Source organism: Aspergillus fijiensis (assembly GCF_003184825.1).
Source record: "Aspergillus fijiensis CBS 313.89 unplaced genomic scaffold BO72scaffold_15, whole genome shotgun sequence".
Classification (NCBI taxonomy): Eukaryota; Fungi; Ascomycota; class Eurotiomycetes; order Eurotiales; family Aspergillaceae; genus Aspergillus; species Aspergillus fijiensis.
The window spans coordinates 359,731-380,850 of NW_024468991.1; the positions used below are offsets into that span (position 1 = coordinate 359,731).

Here is a 21,120-nt window from a genome sequence, read left to right on the forward strand (position 1 = left end):
CGAACGATGCCGCCATCCGATAGCAATGGAGCATATTCAATAGAAAGTCGACACAGGCGCAATTGTGCTCAGGGATCGGCGGTGGAGCCTGACAGGGGGAGACAGTCTCAGGACAGCATGCAGAGAGCCTTAGTTCCATACTATCGTCATTCTGCAGATGTTGATATAGACTTGGACGATAATCCCGCTTCAAAATTGGCATCAACGCCACGCCGGCTGATTTCCACGGATGAGTCGTGCCCAGACGCGGCCCGGATGCTTAGCCCGGGGAAGTCCCAGGTACATCAAACCTAAGCGATGATGATGGCGCGAAGGAAGTACAAGCTTCAAGATGAAAGCATCCTTCCCTTCCCTCAAGTGCCGATTGCCGCAGCCGAGGTTCCATGGGGAGTGATGTCAACTTCACCGGGCACATAACGGTCATACCAGACAACCCGCCAGACAGCCACTGACGCGCATTATCGAGCAGATGGAATGATCGGGAACCCGACCGGGGGCGAGAGTTGGCCGAAACGAGACCGGTCGGAGTGGGTCATCCCAGCAAGAATGGGAGAAAAGAAGTTGGCAGAAGATGAGGATGAAGTCGAACCAAAGAGGAAAAACGGGTATCGGCACGGGAGGCGGTGGAGTCGCAGCGTTAAAAAGTGGTTAAAGTGAGGAATAGTGAGGGTTAGTGAGGGTTAGTGCAGCCTCATCCGTGCATAGCGGACGGTCTTGCCAGAGAGGGTATGGTCGGGGGAATGCTTATTTGGATGATTGGAGAAAGAAATCATACAGAAAGCAGGGAATGTCAGCAAAGATAGGAGCATCCTACCGGTTCCAGTTTAGTGGGCATTTGACTTGCCCTCAATGGCATGCAGGCATGCATGCATGCATCAATCAATCAATCAATGAGGGGAATCCGTCAATAACAGCCATTGTTGTGGTGCTCCGGCCCCGCCCACTTGGCCTGGTTGGGCAATCTCGGGATCTGCTGGTGAAACAAAACAGCCAACATTGGTGCTATATTAATCCATGGTTGCCTGGCCCCTCTTACTCATTGTCTTCATAGGTTCATGCAGACTCTGCCCATGATTGTATGCTTGGAAATATTGCTGCTTACCCGTGATAGCTGCAGCGTCGGATGATATATATCTACACCGAACATACCCGGCACCCCGAATTTCTTCAACCCTGATCACCTCCGATTGGGGAACAGCTTGAAAGACAAAGGCAGGTCATAGAAACTATTATATCATGTCTCGAGCAGGAGAACTCTAGTCATGAAAGAGCAACACAGTCTCAACAATCTGAGATATTTCCAGGGCAGTCAGTAACTTGTAAAGTAACCGGTAACAAGGACACTAATTGAGTTGTATCTCTCCAAGGACTGGCAAAAACACCCCTCAAACGTGATATGCTTGCATCAACCTGAGTGGAGTGATATTCTAATCTTTCCACCACTATCTGGGGATGTATTTACCCTTAGCAACCTATAATCAGAGCATTGACTTGAATGTCAGCTCACGCTGTACCATCCATACCCAGCCTGGTAGAGACTCTCCTGTACCTCAACAGTACTCGATAAAAAGCATCCTCAGCACGGATTTCTTATACCCCTTCCTGATTTATTAGAGCACCTCAGACGATACAAAAGTAATGTGTACCCAATCCCAATCCGATGGTATATGCCTCAACGCAATACACAGGCCACGCATGCAAGCCCACAAAATCCACACCCACAACCACAGCCACCCATTCTCGTTGCCTCCGCCATCAAGATGCTCCTACTTCAGCTAAGCCGAGCGCCACTTTTCTATCATGTACTGTACTACGCGGCTGAAGCTGGATGTGCGACCGTATTCCGCGGAAAACTCCCTCGATCTCTTTTCCGCCCCGTCTTGCCAATAACGTTTCAAGCATCTCGGCCGACGACGTCACGGTAAGCCGTGCAGGTGATACAGTTTATCTACCAAATATGTGCAGGCTTTTAGAACGAAAGCTCGTGTCACGTCATCATGAGCCAGCTCTTTCTGTTCTTTGGGACAGGGTTGTGGATGATGACGGGGTGGTTGGGAGCAGTGCCTGCTGGGTCGGCTGAGAAGTGAAGGCGTGAAGGTATAGTCTGAGCCCAGGCAGAAACACAGTGAATTCGCACAACTACTATCAACATTCGTACACGAAAAGAACTGACTGATACAAACAACAGGCTCAGCAGGGACGGGAAACATTCTTCGAGTCCATCCTGTACTCGCCATATACATCAGGAAAAATCAACTGCTGAAGACCTTCCACTCGACCAAGCGCACCTTCTCCCCCTTTGTCGGCGTAAACACCAGCCTAACCTGGCTTGTCTGCGCCGTCTGCCACGAAGCATTCGTAATCCCGTTCGCCAGCGGCTTATCATACTTGGCCTTCGACACCGCCGTCCACGAGTCTCCGTCGAGCTGCTCGATCCGATACGAGGTGGGCACCGCATACCCCTGGGTGGCATTCGCGAAGAAGGCGATCTCGGCGCGGCCGGTCTGCGTCGCACTGCCGAAGTTGATCTGGTACCAGATCTCCGTGCCGTTGCCGGCGGGACTGTCCCACCCGTTAGCTACGTCGGTCTCCGGGTAGAACCAGACTCGGCCGTCGATGGCGGCGTGCACGTCGTCGGCATCCGCCCCGGCGACCGAGACACTTCCCGCCGGATACTCCGTGGTGGTCCCCAGCTGGACGGAGACGGCGATGGGCCGGTCGACGGTGGGCGGCGCCGCGCGGGTGATGTTGGCCGTCAGGCGCGTCAGCTTCGACGCGCTGGCGACCGTTTTGCCGTCGACCTCCACGTAGAGCCCGGCCTTGCCGTAGTGCTTGCCCGTGGCGTCCCACTGCACGGCGACCTCGTGGCCGTGGTAGAGAATGCGCTCGGCCCGGAAGTATGACACGGTCCCGCTGTCGGCCTGCGGGTTGACCTCCAGGACATTGTCGGCGCGGGGTCGCAGCCCGACGAACCCGGACAGGATAACGTCGACGAAGCCGGAGTGGAAGTAGTGCGGCGAGCGCGTCAGCCCCACGACCGGACTGCCGGTGTCGGCATAGTAGTCTTCTTCCACGTCGAGAATGCCGCCGCGGGCCGGGTTGTAGTGCAGCCGGGCGTATTGCAGCAGGATCTGCGTGTAGTCGGCTTGGTTGATGACCCCCGTGGCGGCGGACTTGGGGTAATGGTCGAGGAGATTGGCCAGCGCCGTGAGCACCTGGGTCGTCTGGTATGGCCAGGCCGGGCCGTTCCACTGGCACTCCGGGTGGGTGCCTTCGTAGCGATACTGCACCATGTAGTACTGGTAGCTGGGCTCGTTGGTGCGCAGCCCGTGCGTCCCAGCCAGTTTGTCCGAGTCCAGAACGTGGCTCCAGGCCGCTGCGTAGGTGGCATTGTCGTCCGCGAGGTCATGCGCCCAGGGCACGTAGCCGACGAGCTCTCGGCCGCGGATGAAGTCCCAGTATGTCACGTACTCGTTGTTCACCTCGTAGCGGTCGATGAAGTGGGAGAATGTGCTGTTCCAGAGGTCGGCCTGAACGAGGCGCTGGAGCGTGTCGGCGTAGGCGTTGTACTGGTCCGCCACAGCGGTGTCACCCGTCAGCTCGGCCAGTTGAGCGATCGCGCGCGCGTTCGCGTATTGGTAGCTGTTGATGCTGGGACGGAAGGAGTATCCTCCTGTGAAACCGTCCGTGCCGTTGGTCGCGTCGATGCTGGAGATGGTGTACTCGGTGGCATCAGTCAAGGGTTGGATCCAGTACAGGCCTTTCGATGAGTCGTAGCCGCCAACCCCGAGGGTCGTCGAGTTCCAACCCTGAAAGAAGGATTGCATGGCTGAGAGATGGGCCGTAGCGTCGTCAGCGACGCCGTCCACCAGATACACCTGCCACACCCCATCGGCGAGGGACTCGGAGAACTGGTTTTGGATCCCGTTGGGCCCGAACAGGAAGTTGCCATAGTCGCTGGTGAAGCGACGGTCTCGCGACCAGCGCCCTTCGCGCAGGTGGAAGTTGGAGGCATCAATCAGCAGTGCCCATGGGCTCTTTTGCCAGCTCACGTCGTTGAGAAACTCGGTGGTCAGGTAGCCTTCGGCGCCCAGGTCACGCTGATGAGCGCGGAAGACACCCCAGCGGTAATAGTAGACATCTTGGAGCACGGTCTGGTCGGTCTCGAAGAGTGGAATGCGGTCACGATACCAGGGGGCATCGTTGCCAAAATACTTGGAGGTGATGGTGTTGACGTTCAACGCGGTGACTGGGACTAGGCCAGCAGCCAAAGCAAGTGAGAAAGCGGTACTGAGGGTCAACATCTCGGTGAGCGCTACATTTCCACTTCAATTCGAGTTGAAACGAGGAGTCTCGGCTTAAATGTTACCCCACAGGAGCTCTGCCCCTGGAACGGCTTGTGCTGATACTCCGGTGGGGAGAGACATGAAGAGCCCGGGGTATCCGGAGAATTTCCTGATTGGAGTACCTGAAGAAGAGCCATGGCTGAAGACAAAACAGATTTAACCGTCTTTCGTGCGGGGAAAGCACCAATCCTGAATCGCTGAAGATATTGCTTGGCAGGGGGGGATGGGGGTACTCAGTCATGCCATCAGTGCTGGTCTCGAAAATGAGTGGATGACGAATTTCCACTTGTGAAGGTGAAGAGCAATTTGGAACCTGATAAGCATGCAAGATGTATGAATAATGGCAATGGATGACGATGGTGGGGGTGGGGGTGGATGCTTGGAGGAGGAAGGAAAAGAAAAGAAAAAAAGAATAGTCACGCCCGGGATCGAACCGGGAACCTTCTCGGGTCGTTCAGCGGATGTGAACGAGAAATCATAACCATTAGACCACGTGACTGTTTCTTGTTGTTTTGCCCCTTGATTGTTCCCTCTATAGAGACTTTTCCTGCTCACTATCTTGTTTCTCCTCCACCCATACCCAGTTCCGAAAACATAACTCACACAGCAATTTGATTCCAGGCTTACTGCTCGGGGATTGTATGCATACACACTTTGAGCTACTGTTTTATGCCTTCGAATGGATTCATTCTGATGTTCGTATCTCATAATCCACTGCCCATGGGGGTCTAGCACTATATATCTTTCCGATTGTCCTAGACAAGATTTGATTACCACATAACCACCACCAAGAGCCAACTGTAAACCCAGTCCAAATGGTTTCATACACTTTTGAGGTCAGGAACCAGAAATCTAAGCGACCTGGTCGGTGCGGTGTTGGCGACTGACCAGGAAGAGCTTCGTCGAAGGCTGTCCCCAAGCTGCCGCAATGAAGTGCTCGTACAACACCCATCAATCAAGTGTGACCCACTCTGCTGGTTGGAATACTTCACTGGACCAGAATATCGAACGAGACATATTTTTCCTGAAGTGATTCTAAAGGTTAGCTGCTAGGCTGATAATCTTTTACCGCTTAAGGCCATCGGAGAGTTCATCCGACCAAGTGCATGACTACGGAGTATTGCACCCGACTAGCTGGACAACATCCTGAGAAAGTAATGAAGGCCGAGTTTCCAAATTCAGCTACGGATCCAAGGATGATCATGCTATCACCGAAGGACAATTCCCATCAGATAAGATCAAAGAAGCTGCCTAAGATCGGCCGCGAGGTGTCGTGCATCCACGCAATGGCAACAACTATCCTTGTCTAGCCGAATGGGAGGGGGGGTTGCGATGCACGAGGATGAGACCAACCGAGTTAGGGCAAGACGCCCGAGGAGTGGAGGAACTGATGAAAGAGTCTACGTCAGCCACTCCTGAGTTTTCTCTGCTCCGAATTCCGAATTCTCTCCCCCCAGTCCCCCATATTTGTTTGATTAATCCGGCAGCCTGATCTGGAGTGTCTTTGAACCCTCCAGAGTTCTGTCATCTGTCTTCTGCACACTGCATTGAATGCAGCAAGAATGCACTCTCGGGCTGTGAGCTGCCCTGCTGCTGCGCGGGACGAAAGACAAAAATGGCTCTGCTCGTGCTTCACGTGATCGGCTTCGGCCTTTCGGCGATTGTGGGCGGACGCGCCGCCATCCTTCTCGCCCTTCGGTATCGACCCCGACACAAACAACATCGCCTGTCACTCCCACTCCAAGACGACTCACAAACCGACTATCATGACAAAGATGGTCATGCTACTCCCGAATCCATTCGGGCCTTTTCCGACAAGGCACCTTGCACTGTTCTGCTTATCGCGACTGCCACCGGGGTCTGCTTGTCGGTAACCGAGATCGTCGTCCGTGCTATCACCTCAAATCCCGCCTTTACCTGGTTAGTATGGCTGCGCATCGCTGCGTGGGTGATGCTGGTGATCAGCCTGTCAGTTGTAATGCTGGAGAGAGAATATACGACTCGTTTTACGCATGGCTGCTGGGTCAGTGTCGGCTGTCTTGCTATGCTGGCCATGCTTACCAGCGAGGCATATCGCTATCATGAGGCCGATGAGCTCTCTGCTTCCCAGCGGTTCTTCCTGTTAGGGCAAATATGCGCTGCGATCGGTGCCTGCATCGCGGCTGCTTCCATCCCGCGTCGTCCGGACGTCTATCGCGATGGTACCCTGGTGGATCGCAAATCATCGACTTCCCTCCTCAAAAGACTATCATTCAGCTGGTTACATGTTTCCTTGTCTTCCGGTCAGAAACACCTCAATGTTCAAGAGGTCCCCGAGTTAGAATACTCCAACCGAACGTCGACTCTTTCCGATCTCATGCGCGAGGCTCGCGCAGCCTACCCTTCCGGCACAAGCCTGTGGAAATTCCTCTGCATCTGCCATCGCAAACCTCTAGCTTTCCAGCTCTGCCTGACTCTGATCCATGCAGTTGTGTCTTTTGCGCCTCAATATGCCATCCTCAATATCCTGCAGCGACTAGAGAATGATCCCAACGACTCTTGGTTATGGCTACCCATCATCGGACTTGGCGCCTCACTCATTTTCTCGGCACTCCTTGAAAACTGGAATTACTACCATTCCTCCAACCGAATCGCTGTGCGGCTCCAGGAACAGCTGTCAGCAGCTATTTACGATAAGGTTCTGAGTGCCAAGACTGCTCGGAGCACACCGGTCGCAATGAGCAACGACGAGGGGGAGCAAGGTACCATGAATCTCGTGGCCGTTGATGCGAAAAGGGTAGCCGACTTTTCTGCCCTTGGCTTTATGCTCTGCGATGCGCCACTCAGAATCATAATCGCAGCCATCTCGATCGGTCGCTTACTGGGACTGCGAAGTCTTGCGGCCGGTGCAGTGGTCTTTTTGCTTGTCACCGCAGGCAACATACACGCTGTGTACAAGTATGCTGGTACGCAGAAGGCTCTCTTGAAATCCCGCGACAAGAAGATGGCAACCATAATCGAGGTATTGCAAGGCATCCGGCAGGTCAAGATGTCTGCGTTGGAGGACAAGTGGGAGGGTTGCATCAACGGCTTGCGCGACAAAGAACTGGAAAGCCAATGGCAGGTCTACATTTGGGAGCTGTTGATGTTCGTCACTTACAATGTTGCCCCTGTTCTGGTATCTGCCGCATGCTTGGGCACGTATGCAATCTTCCATGAAGGGATGCCTGCTTCCATCGCCTTCACTTCCATCTCTCTTCTCGGTGCTCTGACTACGCCTCTGGCTGTCCTTCCGCAGATCCTGCTAAGCGCTACCAGCGCGCAAGTAAGCCTTCGACGGATTGAGAAATTCCTACGCTCTCCTGACCAGCGTCTCCAAGTCCCATCGGCGGATGACGTGGTCTTGGACCAAGCGACACTTTCCTGGACGAACCGCCACCTCCGCGGGGCCTTCAAACTGAACGATCTCACACTCCTATTCCCCGCGGGTGCGTTAAGCGTTGTGACTGGCCCGTCAGGCTCGGGTAAAAGTCTCATTCTCGCCGCTATTCTAAACGAATGTGAGTTTCTTGCCGGCCAAATGCGGAGACCGCCATCTTCGGCTATCGCCTTCGTCCCCCAGGAACCCTGCATCCGCAGCGGCACTGTTCGAGACAACATCCTCTTTGGCAGCCCGTTTGACCAAGATCGCTATCAGAGCGTGGTTTCAGCGTGCGCTCTGGATCGCGACTTAGAGCTGATGGACATGAAGGACAAGACCGAGATGGGGCCGCAAGGCAGCAACCTGAGCGGGGGACAGCTATGGCGTGTTTCACTTGCACGCGCGCTTTACTCCAGTGCCGAGATCCTTGTGCTAGATGACATTTTCAGTTCGATCGATGCACAGACCGCACAACATCTATACGAGCATGCGCTCATGGGAAGCCTTGTCCAGGGACGGACGCGCATACTGGCGACGTACCATCTTGAGCTGTGTCTCCCAGGTGCGGAGTATGTTGTTGCTCTGGATGAGTCAGGGCTGCGATATGCTGGGCCTCGGAAGAATCTGAAAGAGATGGGAATCTTTAGTGAGATGCCTTCTGCCGCGATGCGTGAAGAGAAGCCTTTACTTTCGAGGAATACGCAGGATATTGGCGGTTGTTTGTCTGAAGAGGCGCCTTGGGGTGGCACTCTTTTACCTTCAGAGCAAGAGCAGACTTTATTGGAAGACCGGGGTCAGGTTGATGCCGCGCGGATCAGCAAATGGCAGATCCGCCAAAGGATTTTCAAGCTCTCGGGCGCTGGATATCGCTGCATGATACTCCTAGGACTGTATCTCTTATACAGCGGGCTGGGCGTAGGACGAGTAAGTTATAACTCTCTCGCTTGGTTTATGGTTGTGACTGACATGGACAGGGTCTTTGGATGATGGTCTGGAGTAACAACAGCGGTCCATCTGCGGGGGAGGCCGAAGAATCCTTGGAGATGAAATCCACGGCGGTGACAAGTGACGTGAGATGGTTCCTTTCTATCTATCTGACTCTTGCAATTGTCTCGTGCTTGGTCACTGTGGCACGGAGCTTCCTAGCCATACGTATCGTACTGCAGATGTCTCGACGACTCTTCCATCGCTTCCTCGACTCGATCCTTCGTGCACCCCTACAATGGCTCGACAAGCTCCCCACCGGGAATATCCTGAACAATTTCTCCACCGATTTCAGCCTGATCGATTCTCGACTGGGCTATGATCTCAACTATGCTCTCGGGCTTGTTGTCGATCTCCTTGTCATCGTATTGGCAGCGTCAATCGTGAATGTCTGGCTCAATCTTCTGTCACTGGGCTCGCTTCTTCTGGCCACATACTACGGGCGGAAGTTCATCAGGAAGATCCGCGCTGTCAAGGAACTAGAAAGCCGGATGCGAAGCCCCATCCTCAATCATCTGTGTGCGACCGTAGACGGTATCATGACCATCCGCGCCTACCAACAACAAGAGACCTACCGCGACGAGATGCATGCACATATTGACCGCCACTGCCGCGCCTCGTGGAGCCTATGGCTCCTAACCCGTTGGATCTCCATGCGAGCCAGCACGATTGGCGCCATCTTCACGACCCTTGGGTCAGCGCTGGTCCTCTGCACGAACGGCGTGACAGCCGCGACCGCGGGATTCGCCATCAGCTTCATCATGCGATACAGCGCGATCATGTCCCAAGCGATCCGGCAGTACGCCAACCTTGAGATCTCGCTGAACAGCGTCGAACGAGTTGCGGGGTCTCTGGATACCCCGAAGGAGAAGTACGACAGTCCCACTCCAGTGGCAGCGTCCTGGCCCACGGAGGGCCGACTCGACGTGTCCGAGTTGACCGTGTGCTACACCCCCGAGCTCCCGCCCGTGCTATCGAACCTCACCTTCTCCATCCCACCGAACACCCGCGTGGGGGTCGTGGGCCGCACCGGGGCCGGCAAGTCCTCACTGGCAATGGCGCTGTTCCGATTCCTCGAAGCCCAAGAGGGCAGTGTCCGCGTCGACGGCGTCGACATCAGCACGATCCCACTCCACGACCTCCGCTCGCGGCTGGCCATCGTGCCCCAGGACCCCGTCCTCTTCTCGGGCACCATCAAGTCGAACCTCGACCCGTTCAACGAATACTCCAACCGTGACCTCTTCACCGCCCTCCAGCGCGTGCACTGGACCATTCCGGACACACTTCTCCCTCGAGCCACCTCCACAGCCCGGCACCACGATGACCCCGAGGTCATCGGTGACAGCGACAGCGACAGCAACATCCCTCTCGAATCCCTCGAGCCCCACGCGCACCTCCCCCGCAACGTCCTCAACACTAGGGTCTCCGAACGCGGTGGCAATTTCTCCCAGGGCCAGCGACAAACCCTCTGCCTGGCGCGGGCCATCCTGCGGCGTCCGAAGATCCTGGTGCTGGACGAGGCTACCTCGGCCATCGACAAGACCACGGACGCAGTGATCCAGGCCTCGATCCGGGCGGAGTTCGGGGGGAATTACTCCTCGGTGCTGGTGATTGCCCACCGCCTGCGCACGATCGTGGACTTTGATCGGGTGCTGGTGCTGGACGCGGGACGGATTGTTGAGGACGGGTCTCCCAGAGAATTGATCGCTAATTCGGAGGGGGTGTTTCGGGGGCTGGTGGAGAGCAGTGTTGATCGGGAGGAGTTGATGGAGGTTATTGCTCAGGGGGATGCAATGAGCACATAGTTGGTGCTAAAGTGGGCTGACTATGGCTCTCGCAAGTCCTAGAACCTTCGACCTCGCCCACGCAAGCAGGGGAGGGGGGAAGACAGTATACCCCCTGAAGATAACATCCACCCCCCAATGATCCGTATCCGACGCAATCATGCATACGATGTCACGGAGGAGGCAATGTCGAATTTCCCACTCCCTTATCTCCGATACCCCCGTTTCCACCTCATCACCCCGAAAAACCAGACCCTGACAAATCATCGAATTAATAAACACGGCATCTCAAATTTCTCCTTCTTTCTGAACACTTCCAAGTCCAGCCGGGGCAAATGTGAAGACGAAAAAAAAAAGCTTACTGGTACCAACGTCTCGGGTAGCGAACCGACCCAGCAAGATCCGATTCAGATTGCCGGATTGGGTCTAGTCTCCGCGCGGATGTCTTGGCTGGGGTCCGATCGGATTAGGCTTAGTCTCCGTTGCAGCTTCAGTTACCAGTTAACCAGTTACGCCATCCGAGCCCTTCCTCTGCCCCCCCCAGACGATAAATACCGGGCTGGCGGCCGGGTTGGGAGAGTTATTCATCAGTCAAGCTCTTTTTACTATTAGTGTGATCACTACTGTCTCTTCTTCTTCTCCTCCTTCTAATTGTTCTCTTCATTTGACACAAGAAACATCACAACAATCATGTCTTTCCCCTACCAGAAGGTCCTCATCATCGGCGCCACCTCCGGCATCGGCAAGTCCCTAGCCACCAAGCTGGTTGAGAATGGCATCCGCGTGGTGGTCGCCGGCCGCCGCAAGGAGAACCTGGATGCGTTCGTCGCCCAGCACGGCAGCGACAAGGTCGACTCTGCGGTCTTCGACGTGATGCAGCTCGAGAAGGTAGGAAGGAGCCCCCCCAACCCTTCCCCAACCCTCACTCCAAGCGAACACAAACCACTAACCATCCCGCAAAGATCCCCGAATTCGCCGCCACCATCACCGCCGCCCACCCGGACCTGGACTGCATCTTCGTGAACAGCGGCATCCAGCGGCCGTTCGACTTCGCGAAGCCCGAGACGGTGGACCTGGACGTCTTCGACCAGGAGCTGATCACCAACTACACGTCGGCGGTGCGCCTTACCAAGGCGTTCCTGCCGCACCTGCAGCAGCAGCCCCGCCCGACGGCGCTGGTCTACACGACCTCGCAGATGGCGCTAGTGCCCATGATGCGGTGCCCCAACTACGGCGCCTCCAAGGCGGCGCTGCACCACTTCATCCTGGCGCTGCGCACGCAGCTGCAGGAGGGCGCCGGCAACGTCCGCGTGCTGGAGATCTACCCGCCCGCCGTGCAGACCGAGCTGCACGACGCCAAGCACCAGCCCGACCTCAAGGACGGCCACCTCATCGGCATGCCGTTGCAGGAGTTCGTGGACGAGGTCTGGGCCCGGCTCGGCAAGGGCGAGGACCAGATCCCCGTCGGCTCCGCCGCCGAGATCTTCCAGGCCTTCGAGGTCAAGCGCCAGGAGTTGTACAAGGGGATGACCGAGTTGTTGTCGGGTTTGTTGAAGCAGTTCTTGCGCGAGTAAGAGCCACTTCTGCAAATGGATGAAGTCAGGTTTATGATGGATGAAATGTGATGTTTGCTTTTGTGGTGCATGTTGCATATAGGAGTAGAAATTTGATTGTTTTATTTGCATGACGTACCTTGCCGGCTTTGAATTGTTTTTTTTGTTCATGGTTCACTCATAATGTATACTCTCACACCTCCACTACCAAAGAGGCAGGCGGAGGCGTAGGAAACCCCCTCGCGACATCCGCTACCTGCTTGCCCCGACACGCCGCGAGGATCAACCCGGCGAACGCCCCGATCCCATGCACCTGCCCTTGCTCCAACATGCCCGAATACCCGTGTAACGAGACCATCGCCCCCTCACTGGACCCCCACAGCTCGTCCGTGACGACCCCTTCCTCGTCCGCAGCATCCCACAGCCCCGTCCGCACGTCGAACGGCAACGCGTCCACGAACGGCGTGCGCACCGAGTAGTTCCGCGTCCGCAGCGAGTACACGCTGCGCAGCATGAACCCGACGATGATCGTGCGGCGCACGCTCTCGGCGAACAGCCACGCGCGGCGCGGGCTGAGCGTCGCCGGCAGCTGCACGGGCGCCTGGACCCACAGCCGATGCCCCAGGTTCAGGAGCATCTCGCTGATGGACTCCTGGTATTCGGTGTCGTGCTGCTGCTGGGTCTCGGTCGGGTCGGACGCATGGAGCGGCGGGGAGAGGAGGAGGATGCACTGGATGAGGAGGAGGGCTTGGGCGCTGGCGAGCAGGTCAGGGAAGGTGGAGGCGCGCGCGAGGTGGCGGTGCAGGGAGCGGGATTTCTGGTGTAAGAGGCACTGGATCTCTTTTCGCTGGTGGGTTCTGGGACTGAAGAGTGAGGAGTGATAGTGTTTACACAGGCTGTAGATGTCTTGTAGGGGTGGGGGTGGGGTGGAGGCGCTCGGCCACAGGTCGGGGTGGATGAAATGGGTTTTGAGGGAGGAGGCGAAGGTGAGGGGGTATTGGCGCATGCCGGAGATGAGGAAGGAGATCACGGTCGGGGAGTAGCCTTTGGTGATCTCCAAGGGGGGCAGGGGTGGGGGGATCGTCGTGGTGGTGGTATATGGTCTTGGTTTGCGGGGGCGGGATATGTTGGCTTGTGTTATCGAGGAGGAAGAGGAGGGAGTGGTGGTGTGAACGAGACTTCGGGCCTTGGCGAGGCTAGAGGTGGAAGAGGAGGCGTTGACTGTCAATGGCACGTTGATGTACTCGCAGTCAATCCGGCGGGCCTGGCAGCGGCTGCAGCGCGGCCAGCGCTGGTCGCAGCGCCGTTTGCCACGGGCGCAGGCTTGGCAGGATCGGCGCAGTGTGGGTGGTTTGGGGGCCTCAATGACCATCGTGATAGACCTAGGTGATGACAGGGATGCGATAAGAGGTTGATTCGAGTAGTCTGATAGGAGGGTAAGTGGTGTGAGAGGAGAGGGAAGGGGAGAGAAAGAGGTCGGAGATGAAGCATTCCGGTGACGCGGCCGAAGCCCATAGAGCCGAGTCACGTGCACTATTTCCGTGGTTTCAACGGCCGAAGTTTCCTGATCGGGACAAGTAACAGAAGAACAAGCTCTTCACTATGGAGAAATTCATGCATCTAACTCATTTAACATTCAACACTAAAAGAGATGCCAGCCTCTAATAATGTGCCTTGAGGGGCCTATCTCCCGTCTTTCCCGATAGTCCGTGCTGGATCTTCTCCCATGACACTCTCGCCCGCCTGGCTGCATCCCCCGGCTTGTGCTCCGCGCTGCGCATCCGCCAGTCAAACACCTCCATCGAAACCCATCCCTTGAATCCCTTATCCACAACCCACGTCCTGACGGTCTCTAAAATAGGGAGATAACCACCCAGCTCCGCCTCCATTGGAAAAGGCCTCGCATGCTTCGACCAGGTGAATTGAGGGGCCTCACCCTGCAGGTACCACGGATGCGCCTCCGACAGCGGCGGGTCGAAGCGCTCCGCATCGGACAATTGCACATAAAAGATCTTCTCCAGAGGGCACTGCTCACTGAACCGCTTTAGAGACGCCTCCAGATCCCGATCGCCCGTCGGGAGCTTTCCTGACTTCTCCATATTACTGCCCCATAGCTTGGTATGCTCGTGGAAGTTATCGAGGCACAAGCCAAAGTTCGGTCGGTCCACCGCGTTTACAATACGAAGGGCTGTCTCCCAGGTGGAGCAGAGGACCCCCCACGAGAGGTACTCGTACGCAACGGAGATGACTGGCTGCTCGGCACTGGCGAGATCCGCCAGTTGCTGTAGATCGGATACGACCACCTTCTCGTCCGTGCTGCCGTCGGGGTTGTAGTATGAGGGAACCTGAAGATAGGTTGCCTGGAGGGTGCGCGCCAGCTGCAACCAGTGCTTAGCGGTAGCGAGTCGTTCGGATAAGGGCAAGCTGCCACCCTCGAAATTTTCAAAGGGCGCCAGGGAGATGATTTCGACTCGGTGCGCCGCGCAGAGATCTCTTGTTACTTTGGCCGCTTCGTGGATGGAGATGTTTAGATGTTGCGCAAAGTCGGCGAGATCGGAGTACACGACCTCGATGCCGGTGAAGCCCTGCCGCGATGCGACCAAGATCTTTTGGTCGAGGGTGTGACTGGGATGCTGACCCAAGGACTTGGAGCCAATGGCTTGCTTGTTTGCCAACATTGTAACCGGTGGTTATGAAGTATATGTTAATGGTTGATTTCTGCTGTCCATGGGTGGTGGTGAGTAGCGTCTTTAAACCGAGGATTTTCCCCGCATCAACGGAACTGGGTTTCCGATGGGTTTACAAACCCGGGCTTCAGAGTTTTTGATCGTGATCAACGGATTGATGATAACTGATAAATGGTGACTATTGCACTGTGTGGTACCCATGCTGACCACATGAATCACTTATGCTATGCAATTCTGCCGCCCTCAGCTGTCTACTCAAGTAGCTAGGGCTGACCCCACTTCAGGCCAGAAAGACTGACTCCGATCCCGGAGCCAAAGGAGATCACAACTACATCGCTCGACTCTCATCTGTCGTCCTTTTAGTTCTGCCCCTCATTGATAGATGAGTTTGAGTGTAGAAACCCTGGCTACTGATGAGAAAAGGGACGACAAGCTCTAACTACTGCGGTGCTTGGCCGAGGTAAAGAGGCAAGCAGGGCAGGGAAGTGGGTTCGCAAGGCACAGAAATAGAACATTGAGACAAGCTGTTTCAAACTCATTCCACACAGAGTAGCTAATTTGTCCTTCAGGGTCTGGAATCTCCACCACCCGCCGATTGTCTCACATTATTCTAGAAGACTTGGCATTGGGGACTCCGGGACTGCCGCCCCTGATGCCCTACTTAAGGCCCGGAAAAGATCTACATTCTTCGACAAGTCTTACCACAATTGAAGTGTTAACAACTCAACATGGTCTTGCGATCCCTTCTTCTTGCACCTGTACTGGCCACCGCCTCTTTAGGCAGCGTAATCGATCTCGATATCAAAGTCCGCAATGGCTATGTAAGTTCCTGCTCAAATGAGAATGGCGGTTCATGCTCCTGACTCTTTACAGAGAACCATTGAGGTAGACCTGGGCACCCCCGGTGGCCCTTATGATCTGCTCTATGACACCGGGTCAACGGACCTCTGGGTGCTGGACGGCAAGTGTACCGACGATGATTGTCCCAACGGCAGCGGGTATAGTTACACCCATCTTCCAATCTTTTGATATCCGAAGCTCACGCCGACCGCAAGATACCCCCGCCACAAATACAATCTCACATCTACAGGAAAGAACCTCGGCCTCAATGGCTCCATCGAATACAGCGGGGGTACCGTTGAGGGCTACAGCGCGTCCGACATCCTCAGCATCCCCGGAACCAACGTCTCCTATCGGCAGTCCTTCCTCGTCGCCACCGACAGCACCTGGGCTGCGCTGGGCGCCGATGGGTTCCTGGGTCTCGGCTCCTCGACGATCGCGATCAACAACGCGACCGCCCCCTTCGAGCAGATGATGCAGGACGGACTGCTGGACCAGCCCCGGTTCGCCATCTACGCGGGCAAGGGCGTCTCCACCACATCCGAGCCCAACCCCGAGAACAACGGCGTCTTCACGCTGGGCGGAAGCCACGAGGATATCTACGCCGACGGCGAGCTGCAGTGGCTCCAAACCGAGTCGCCCTTTGAGATCTTCAAGACGGGGCTGTACGGCATGCAGGGCCACAACACCACCAGCGACGGCAAGAATCAGTCCACTGAGCTGCTCAACTGGTACGGGACTGCCATCTTCGATACTGGTAAGCAACATCCTCCCCAAGGAACAGGGACCTTATCTGATAATCCAATCTCAATGTGAAGGAGCTTCATCGATCGAAATCCCCGAACAATACATCGACGAAGTCTACGCGATGACTCCATTCAAGTATTCGGATCTCCTCAACGGGTACCGGCCGCTGTGTTCCGAGTTCAACAAGACCTGGTCTGTCTCCTTCACTATCGGATTCTATGGCGAGGCGCCCACCTTTACTCTCACCGGTGACCAGTTGGCGGTGCCCGGCTACCAGGACGATGACCACTGCTTCCCCCCGTTCAACGCCTGGAACAGCTTCAACACGATCTTCGGGCAGCATTGGATGCAGAACTTCTACATGGTCTATGACTTTGGGTCGTTTGAGCCCGAGTCGTATAATATCCGCTTGGGGATTGCGCCGTTGAAGAAGGAGTATCGTCATCGGGTTTGAGTTGCCCGGAGAATACTAGGTATAATGAGTGGGTTGATTCTCCGATGATCGTGGAGGATGCTGAGCTGTGAGAATTGTAGCATCGCTGAGATTTGATTTAGCGCATACATCGTCAAAAGGTCATTCGCAGAGCTAGTGGGAGAGAGGAGAACACATGGAAATAAGACATAGTAAGATGTCAGGTCCAGCGATACTGTCAAGTAGAGCCGTTCGGCACCAACATCTCTCGCCTACCGTATCCATAGATCTAGGTATGAATCAGCCGGCAGGGTATGTTGACAGAAACGCCCAGGCTACGCCACCTTCGATTAGTGCAGAGCTTTGAGGGCATCGAGCTCGCGGAAATTGTAGATCTCTTCGAACACATCATCCGACACCCGCCCGAAATCCCGGGGACAAGCCAGATGGCCCTTGCATTTTGCTACACTCCGCTTCGCGCCTAAAGGGATCTTGCATTGGTCTTTCACGACCCCAATCCCAGCCATATCCTGGCGTCAAAGCTTACAACCCATGGGTCTGTGGTCCGCTTAATGCCTGAGCATATTGAAGAGGAAGCTCCCTGAGCAGTTATCACCAAATCTGAAAATCGCACGGAAGCGTGTGAAGCTATCCGCGGATTGTTGAACCATAAGCCTGTCAAGCTGTCAAGCATGCCGTTGAAAAGAATAAGTAATGTCGATCGCTGTCCAATCTGGGGACTTATTAGTGGGCTGCAGTGAAATTATGGAATGGGCTAGTAGACATCTATACTCGAATGTCCAGACTACGAAAATCTCATCGCGCCTGCCGATGTGGGATTTTGCGAAGATGGTGACTCGGAGCTCTTCTCTGTCACCAAATGGACTCTTTGACGAATGATTGGCCTGAAGCTGAAATTAAATGAACAACTAGGACAATGCAATTATTTGAGACATTGCTGAGGTCCAGCTGAAGTAAATGCAGGCATGACTCAAGACGAATTTTCTTCTTTCGTTCGAGGCTGGTGGAAAGCAGTGATTCTGGTTAAAAAAAGGTATAGGGGATTTTCTTTCATTTTGTGGGTTATCTCCTCTCTTTTGAGTAGAAAATAGGGTAAAGGGCCTCAGTGGTGGGCAACTCAGGTTAGGTCCTTTGTGTCGAAGGTAGTGACAAGGGGATTGTTCAGCTTAACCGGAAGGTATCACCAAAAACATCCCAGCAGATATTTTTCACGGACCTGGTGTCGACACACTGATGTCGAACTGGCTGGCTTATAAAATGCGCTCCTGAACCGTAGGGATTCTCTATTCCCTTAGCAAGGCACCCCCCTAAATCTCAACCCTGACCAACATAACAGCCAACAATCAACACTATAATCCCGAACATTCAAATCAGCCAACACACAGCACTACTCCACAGAAAATACACTCCGCAAACATGGCCACCCAACACATCGAGGCCCTCGCAGCCATATTGCATCACATCCTTGCCAATTACTTTCCCGAAGAGCAAAGCTTTCAAATTCCCGCGACGCCGATCACACCCACTTCCCCATCCGCCAAAAACTGCGAAGCTCCCATCTTCTACCAAGTACTCACGGCCTCTAATACTAAAGGGGTGGCTTTCTTCACGATCCTGATTACCGCACCCATTGCCTGGCCCCAAGCAGCAACGCCAGATTTCCAAAAGACCTTGCAAACCCGCTGTGTCGAGATCCTCCGCTGCCACTGGGCGCGCCACACCCCCGGGGATTCCCGCCCTCCAGCCGTTGGAGCGGTGGTGGTCGGCGACGAGCTGCGACTTTGCTGGGACCTTTCGGTGCCCGGGACGCCGGGGCTGAAGCGGATGATTGAGAGTGTGATGGGACGGAAGCTGGATGAGCATAGCAGAACCATGCATGCCCACTCACGGGATTGGGCATTCGTCGGGGCCGTGTTGAAGGAGGTCAAAGACTTCCTCAAGCCGTGGATATCTAGTGGAAAAGTGGATGACCGTGTAGAGAACGGAGACGAAGAGGAGATCACGGCCGAGTTGGCCGACGCTTACTTGAAGGCTCTCGAGGCCGGGGTGCTACCGCCGATGTAGCCTCTTTCAATATGCTGTACCTCGATGACTGAGGTACCGCCGGCTACATGTCTGAAGAACATCCGTGAAGGATTGTAATTCCTTTTTTACAATTTCTCCCGTCTTCTTTCCCTGCTGCAAGAGATGAGACCTATCTCTTAGAGCATAATTAGAACCACAAAAAAGAGACAATACAAGGTATGAAGCCCTTGGTCTAAAAGCCAAGGCATGAATTCAATTCATAATATCTAGACCTGATTCGTAGACTTAACCATTAAATAGGGCGCCCCAACCCGGTTGAGGATCTTCGCTTCGCGGGGCTTGATGAACATCGGCTCAGTGATCGCCAGATAGTCCTTGTAGTAGGGTTTCTGTATTTGCACCTAAATCAAGTGTCAGCGACGTAGTGATCTCACCCGAGGGAAGATTGCCGCTTTACCTTGAAAAGCCATTCGGCAGTTTGTGACCTGCAGACGGTGAGTAAGTCTCATGCTCAAGAATATTGCGGCGCCTGAAAAATCCCGACACCAGATAAAGGCAAGGGAGAAATAGACATACCAATTCTCCACCCAGGATACAGTGCCCGGCTCCTCCGGCGACTGGTAGACCTCGAAAAAGGTACACTCGGGCTCCGCGATGACATTGTCGTAAACTGGCTGGAAAGCTTCCCAGAATTTGGGCAGGTTTGCCGGATCGAGGTGGATGGTGATGTGGAGGGAGACTCCGCGGTTGGGGGTCGTCATCTTGAATGCTAGGGGATCGGAAGACGATAGGGAAGATGATATGAAGTGTGGCGTTGAGTAGGTAGTGAGAGGAGGATGGATGTTCGAAGAAGATCTCCATGCAGTGACTGCGATACGCTCATTCTTATAGCAGTCGGAGCAAACTAAAATCTGACATCTCGGCAAAGGCTGGCTGGCTGGCTGACCATTCGGCCGTCAGGCTGAGCTTACGGGTATGTTGTATGATCGCGCTGCCATCTGAAGAAATTCTGGCAAACGCATATGCTGTGAGATATGACCCACCCAGGATGAAGACACATCGCCCATCAACCTGAACACAGAGATTCATACCTATAAGTTAACTAGTAGGTTTGTGAGCACAGCAGTAAATGTGGATCCATGCAACACTGCCGCAAAGCTGGCTGAAGGGCTCGGCGTTAAGCTCGGAGACAACAAGGGACGGAGTCGCGGGTTTGTCACCTAATAGGTAAAGTCGTTAAAAGACGAGATGATATGGGTCTCAACGGTGGGCCAGTGGCACTATTCTCACCCACTCTATTGGTGCGGTCGGGTAGGGCGTCAACATGTGGAACTTACGATATCAAGGCTATTTAGCATCTTTGTATATCAAACAGAATTGCTTGTTAGATTTCATGTTGTTTATATCTTTACAAACAGAGTGCAATTAGGATGATAGGTTATGTAATTAAATGGTGGCATTGAGCTATAAAGACTGCTTATCACTGCTGACCTTGAAAGCGAGATGATGGTCAGCTGACTGCAGCTTCTTTGGGACATGACACGAAGCCCTCAGTATGGTGCTGAGCAGAATATGCACGATGAGAAGAGCTTCGGTGAATTACTTCCCTACCCCTTTCCTGTATGGCTGACCCAACCCCTGGTGATATAGCCTGCAAACCTGATTGCAATTGCTTGTGGTGGTTACTGTTTCGATGGTTACTCCCCCGCAACCGATCTTCTTCACCTTTCCCGATGGGCTGAAAAGTATCATTGATGGAGAAGAGAAAAGACAGGTGGGGTGAAGTATTGTTCGAGCATGACAACCTATAGGCAAAGTTAGTATACTGTATCAGAAGATTCGTTTCTGGTACGAACGCTTGTGCCCGAAGGGTATCTCCGCTAAGATATTCGCTCACTGGAGTTTGTAGTTTGAAGTTTCATCCTTGTGTTCAGGAAAGAAAAGGTGAAGCATTTCAGGATCCTACAAAATTGTCAGCAAAGGACATCGAACCATTCAACGTTGGTGAGCATACGGGTATTGGGAAGAGGCTCATTGAGTCACCGTATCCATTATTTAGAGTTCACGGAAGCTCAGAGACGCTGAAGACGCACAAGCAAGGAGCTGAATCTCTTTCGAGCAATCTCCTGGCTCGAAGGGCTGGGAGCTGAATTTGAGAAGCCTCGAGATGTACTGTGATTGAATACTCCTTCACAAGCTACTAGAGGCTTGCAGATAAGATAGTGAGTGAAGCTCGCAAGCGTAGGGAGTAGAGGACGGATTCATGTCATTAGTAAAAAGAGCAGACAGTTTGTAGTCGGGGCAGAGCTGGGCTCCGTGGA

General features: G+C 54.4%; 8 protein-coding genes and 1 non-coding gene across 9 annotated transcripts; 4 read left to right on the plus strand and 5 right to left on the minus strand.

Moving 5' to 3' along the window:
• Positions 1-2,234: 2,234 nt before the first annotated feature.
• Positions 2,235-4,304, minus strand: BO72DRAFT_526461 (six-hairpin glycosidase; the record flags this gene model as incomplete). The annotated part of the gene is made up of 1 exon (XM_040950036.1): positions 2,235-4,304. One exon carries the CDS (start codon positions 4,302-4,304, stop codon positions 2,253-2,255), a length of 2,052 nt encoding a protein of 683 aa, XP_040802925.1. The 3' UTR covers positions 2,235-2,252.
• A 455-nt stretch (positions 4,305-4,759) lies between these two features.
• BO72DRAFT_t90 lies at positions 4,760-4,845 on the minus strand. The gene has a single exon. It is a non-coding gene; the product is annotated as a tRNA-Val (tRNA).
• A 1,116-nt stretch (positions 4,846-5,961) lies between these two features.
• On the plus strand, positions 5,962-10,535 carry BO72DRAFT_374343 (P-loop containing nucleoside triphosphate hydrolase protein; the record flags this gene model as incomplete). Its single annotated transcript, XM_040941129.1, has 2 exons — positions 5,962-8,670; positions 8,721-10,535. The coding sequence occupies 2 exons, from the start codon at positions 5,962-5,964 to the stop codon at positions 10,533-10,535; spliced, it is 4,524 nt and encodes a 1,507-aa protein (XP_040802926.1).
• Positions 10,536-10,870: 335 nt separating this feature from the next.
• On the plus strand, positions 10,871-12,174 carry BO72DRAFT_61554 (putative short-chain dehydrogenase/oxidoreductase). The gene is made up of 2 exons (XM_040950563.1): positions 10,871-11,402; positions 11,477-12,174. The coding sequence occupies exons 1-2, from the start codon at positions 11,205-11,207 to the stop codon at positions 12,086-12,088; spliced, it is 810 nt and encodes a 269-aa protein (XP_040802927.1). The 5' UTR covers positions 10,871-11,204; the 3' UTR covers positions 12,089-12,174.
• A 21-nt stretch (positions 12,175-12,195) lies between these two features.
• Positions 12,196-12,754, minus strand: BO72DRAFT_446682 (uncharacterized protein). The gene has a single exon (XM_040944352.1). The coding sequence runs from the start codon at positions 12,702-12,704 to the stop codon at positions 12,261-12,263; it is 444 nt and encodes a 147-aa protein (XP_040802928.1). The 5' UTR covers positions 12,705-12,754; the 3' UTR covers positions 12,196-12,260.
• A 967-nt stretch (positions 12,755-13,721) lies between these two features.
• On the minus strand, positions 13,722-14,765 carry BO72DRAFT_446683 (sugar phosphate isomerase/epimerase family protein). Its single transcript, XM_040944353.1, has one exon. The coding sequence runs from the start codon at positions 14,743-14,745 to the stop codon at positions 13,729-13,731; it is 1,017 nt and encodes a 338-aa protein (XP_040802929.1). The 5' UTR covers positions 14,746-14,765; the 3' UTR covers positions 13,722-13,728.
• A 717-nt stretch (positions 14,766-15,482) lies between these two features.
• Positions 15,483-17,008, plus strand: BO72DRAFT_401007 (pepsin-like aspartic protease; the record flags this gene model as incomplete). Its single annotated transcript, XM_040942167.1, has 4 exons — positions 15,483-15,575; positions 15,628-15,752; positions 15,810-16,351; positions 16,413-17,008. 4 exons carry the CDS (start codon positions 15,483-15,485, stop codon positions 16,793-16,795), a joined length of 1,143 nt encoding a protein of 380 aa, XP_040802930.1. The 3' UTR covers positions 16,796-17,008.
• Positions 17,009-18,190: 1,182 nt separating this feature from the next.
• BO72DRAFT_494761 (uncharacterized protein) lies at positions 18,191-18,838 on the plus strand (the record flags this gene model as incomplete). Its single annotated transcript, XM_040948493.1, has 1 exon — positions 18,191-18,838. One exon carries the CDS (start codon positions 18,191-18,193, stop codon positions 18,836-18,838), a length of 648 nt encoding a protein of 215 aa, XP_040802931.1.
• A 165-nt stretch (positions 18,839-19,003) lies between these two features.
• On the minus strand, positions 19,004-19,636 carry BO72DRAFT_526467 (putative quinol monooxygenase). Its single transcript, XM_040950037.1, has 3 exons — positions 19,376-19,636; positions 19,257-19,284; positions 19,004-19,200 (listed from the first exon to the last, which is right to left on the minus strand). Exons 1-3 carry the CDS (start codon positions 19,558-19,560, stop codon positions 19,066-19,068), a joined length of 348 nt encoding a protein of 115 aa, XP_040802932.1. The 5' UTR covers positions 19,561-19,636; the 3' UTR covers positions 19,004-19,065.
• Between the last annotated feature and the right edge of the window lie 1,484 nt (positions 19,637-21,120).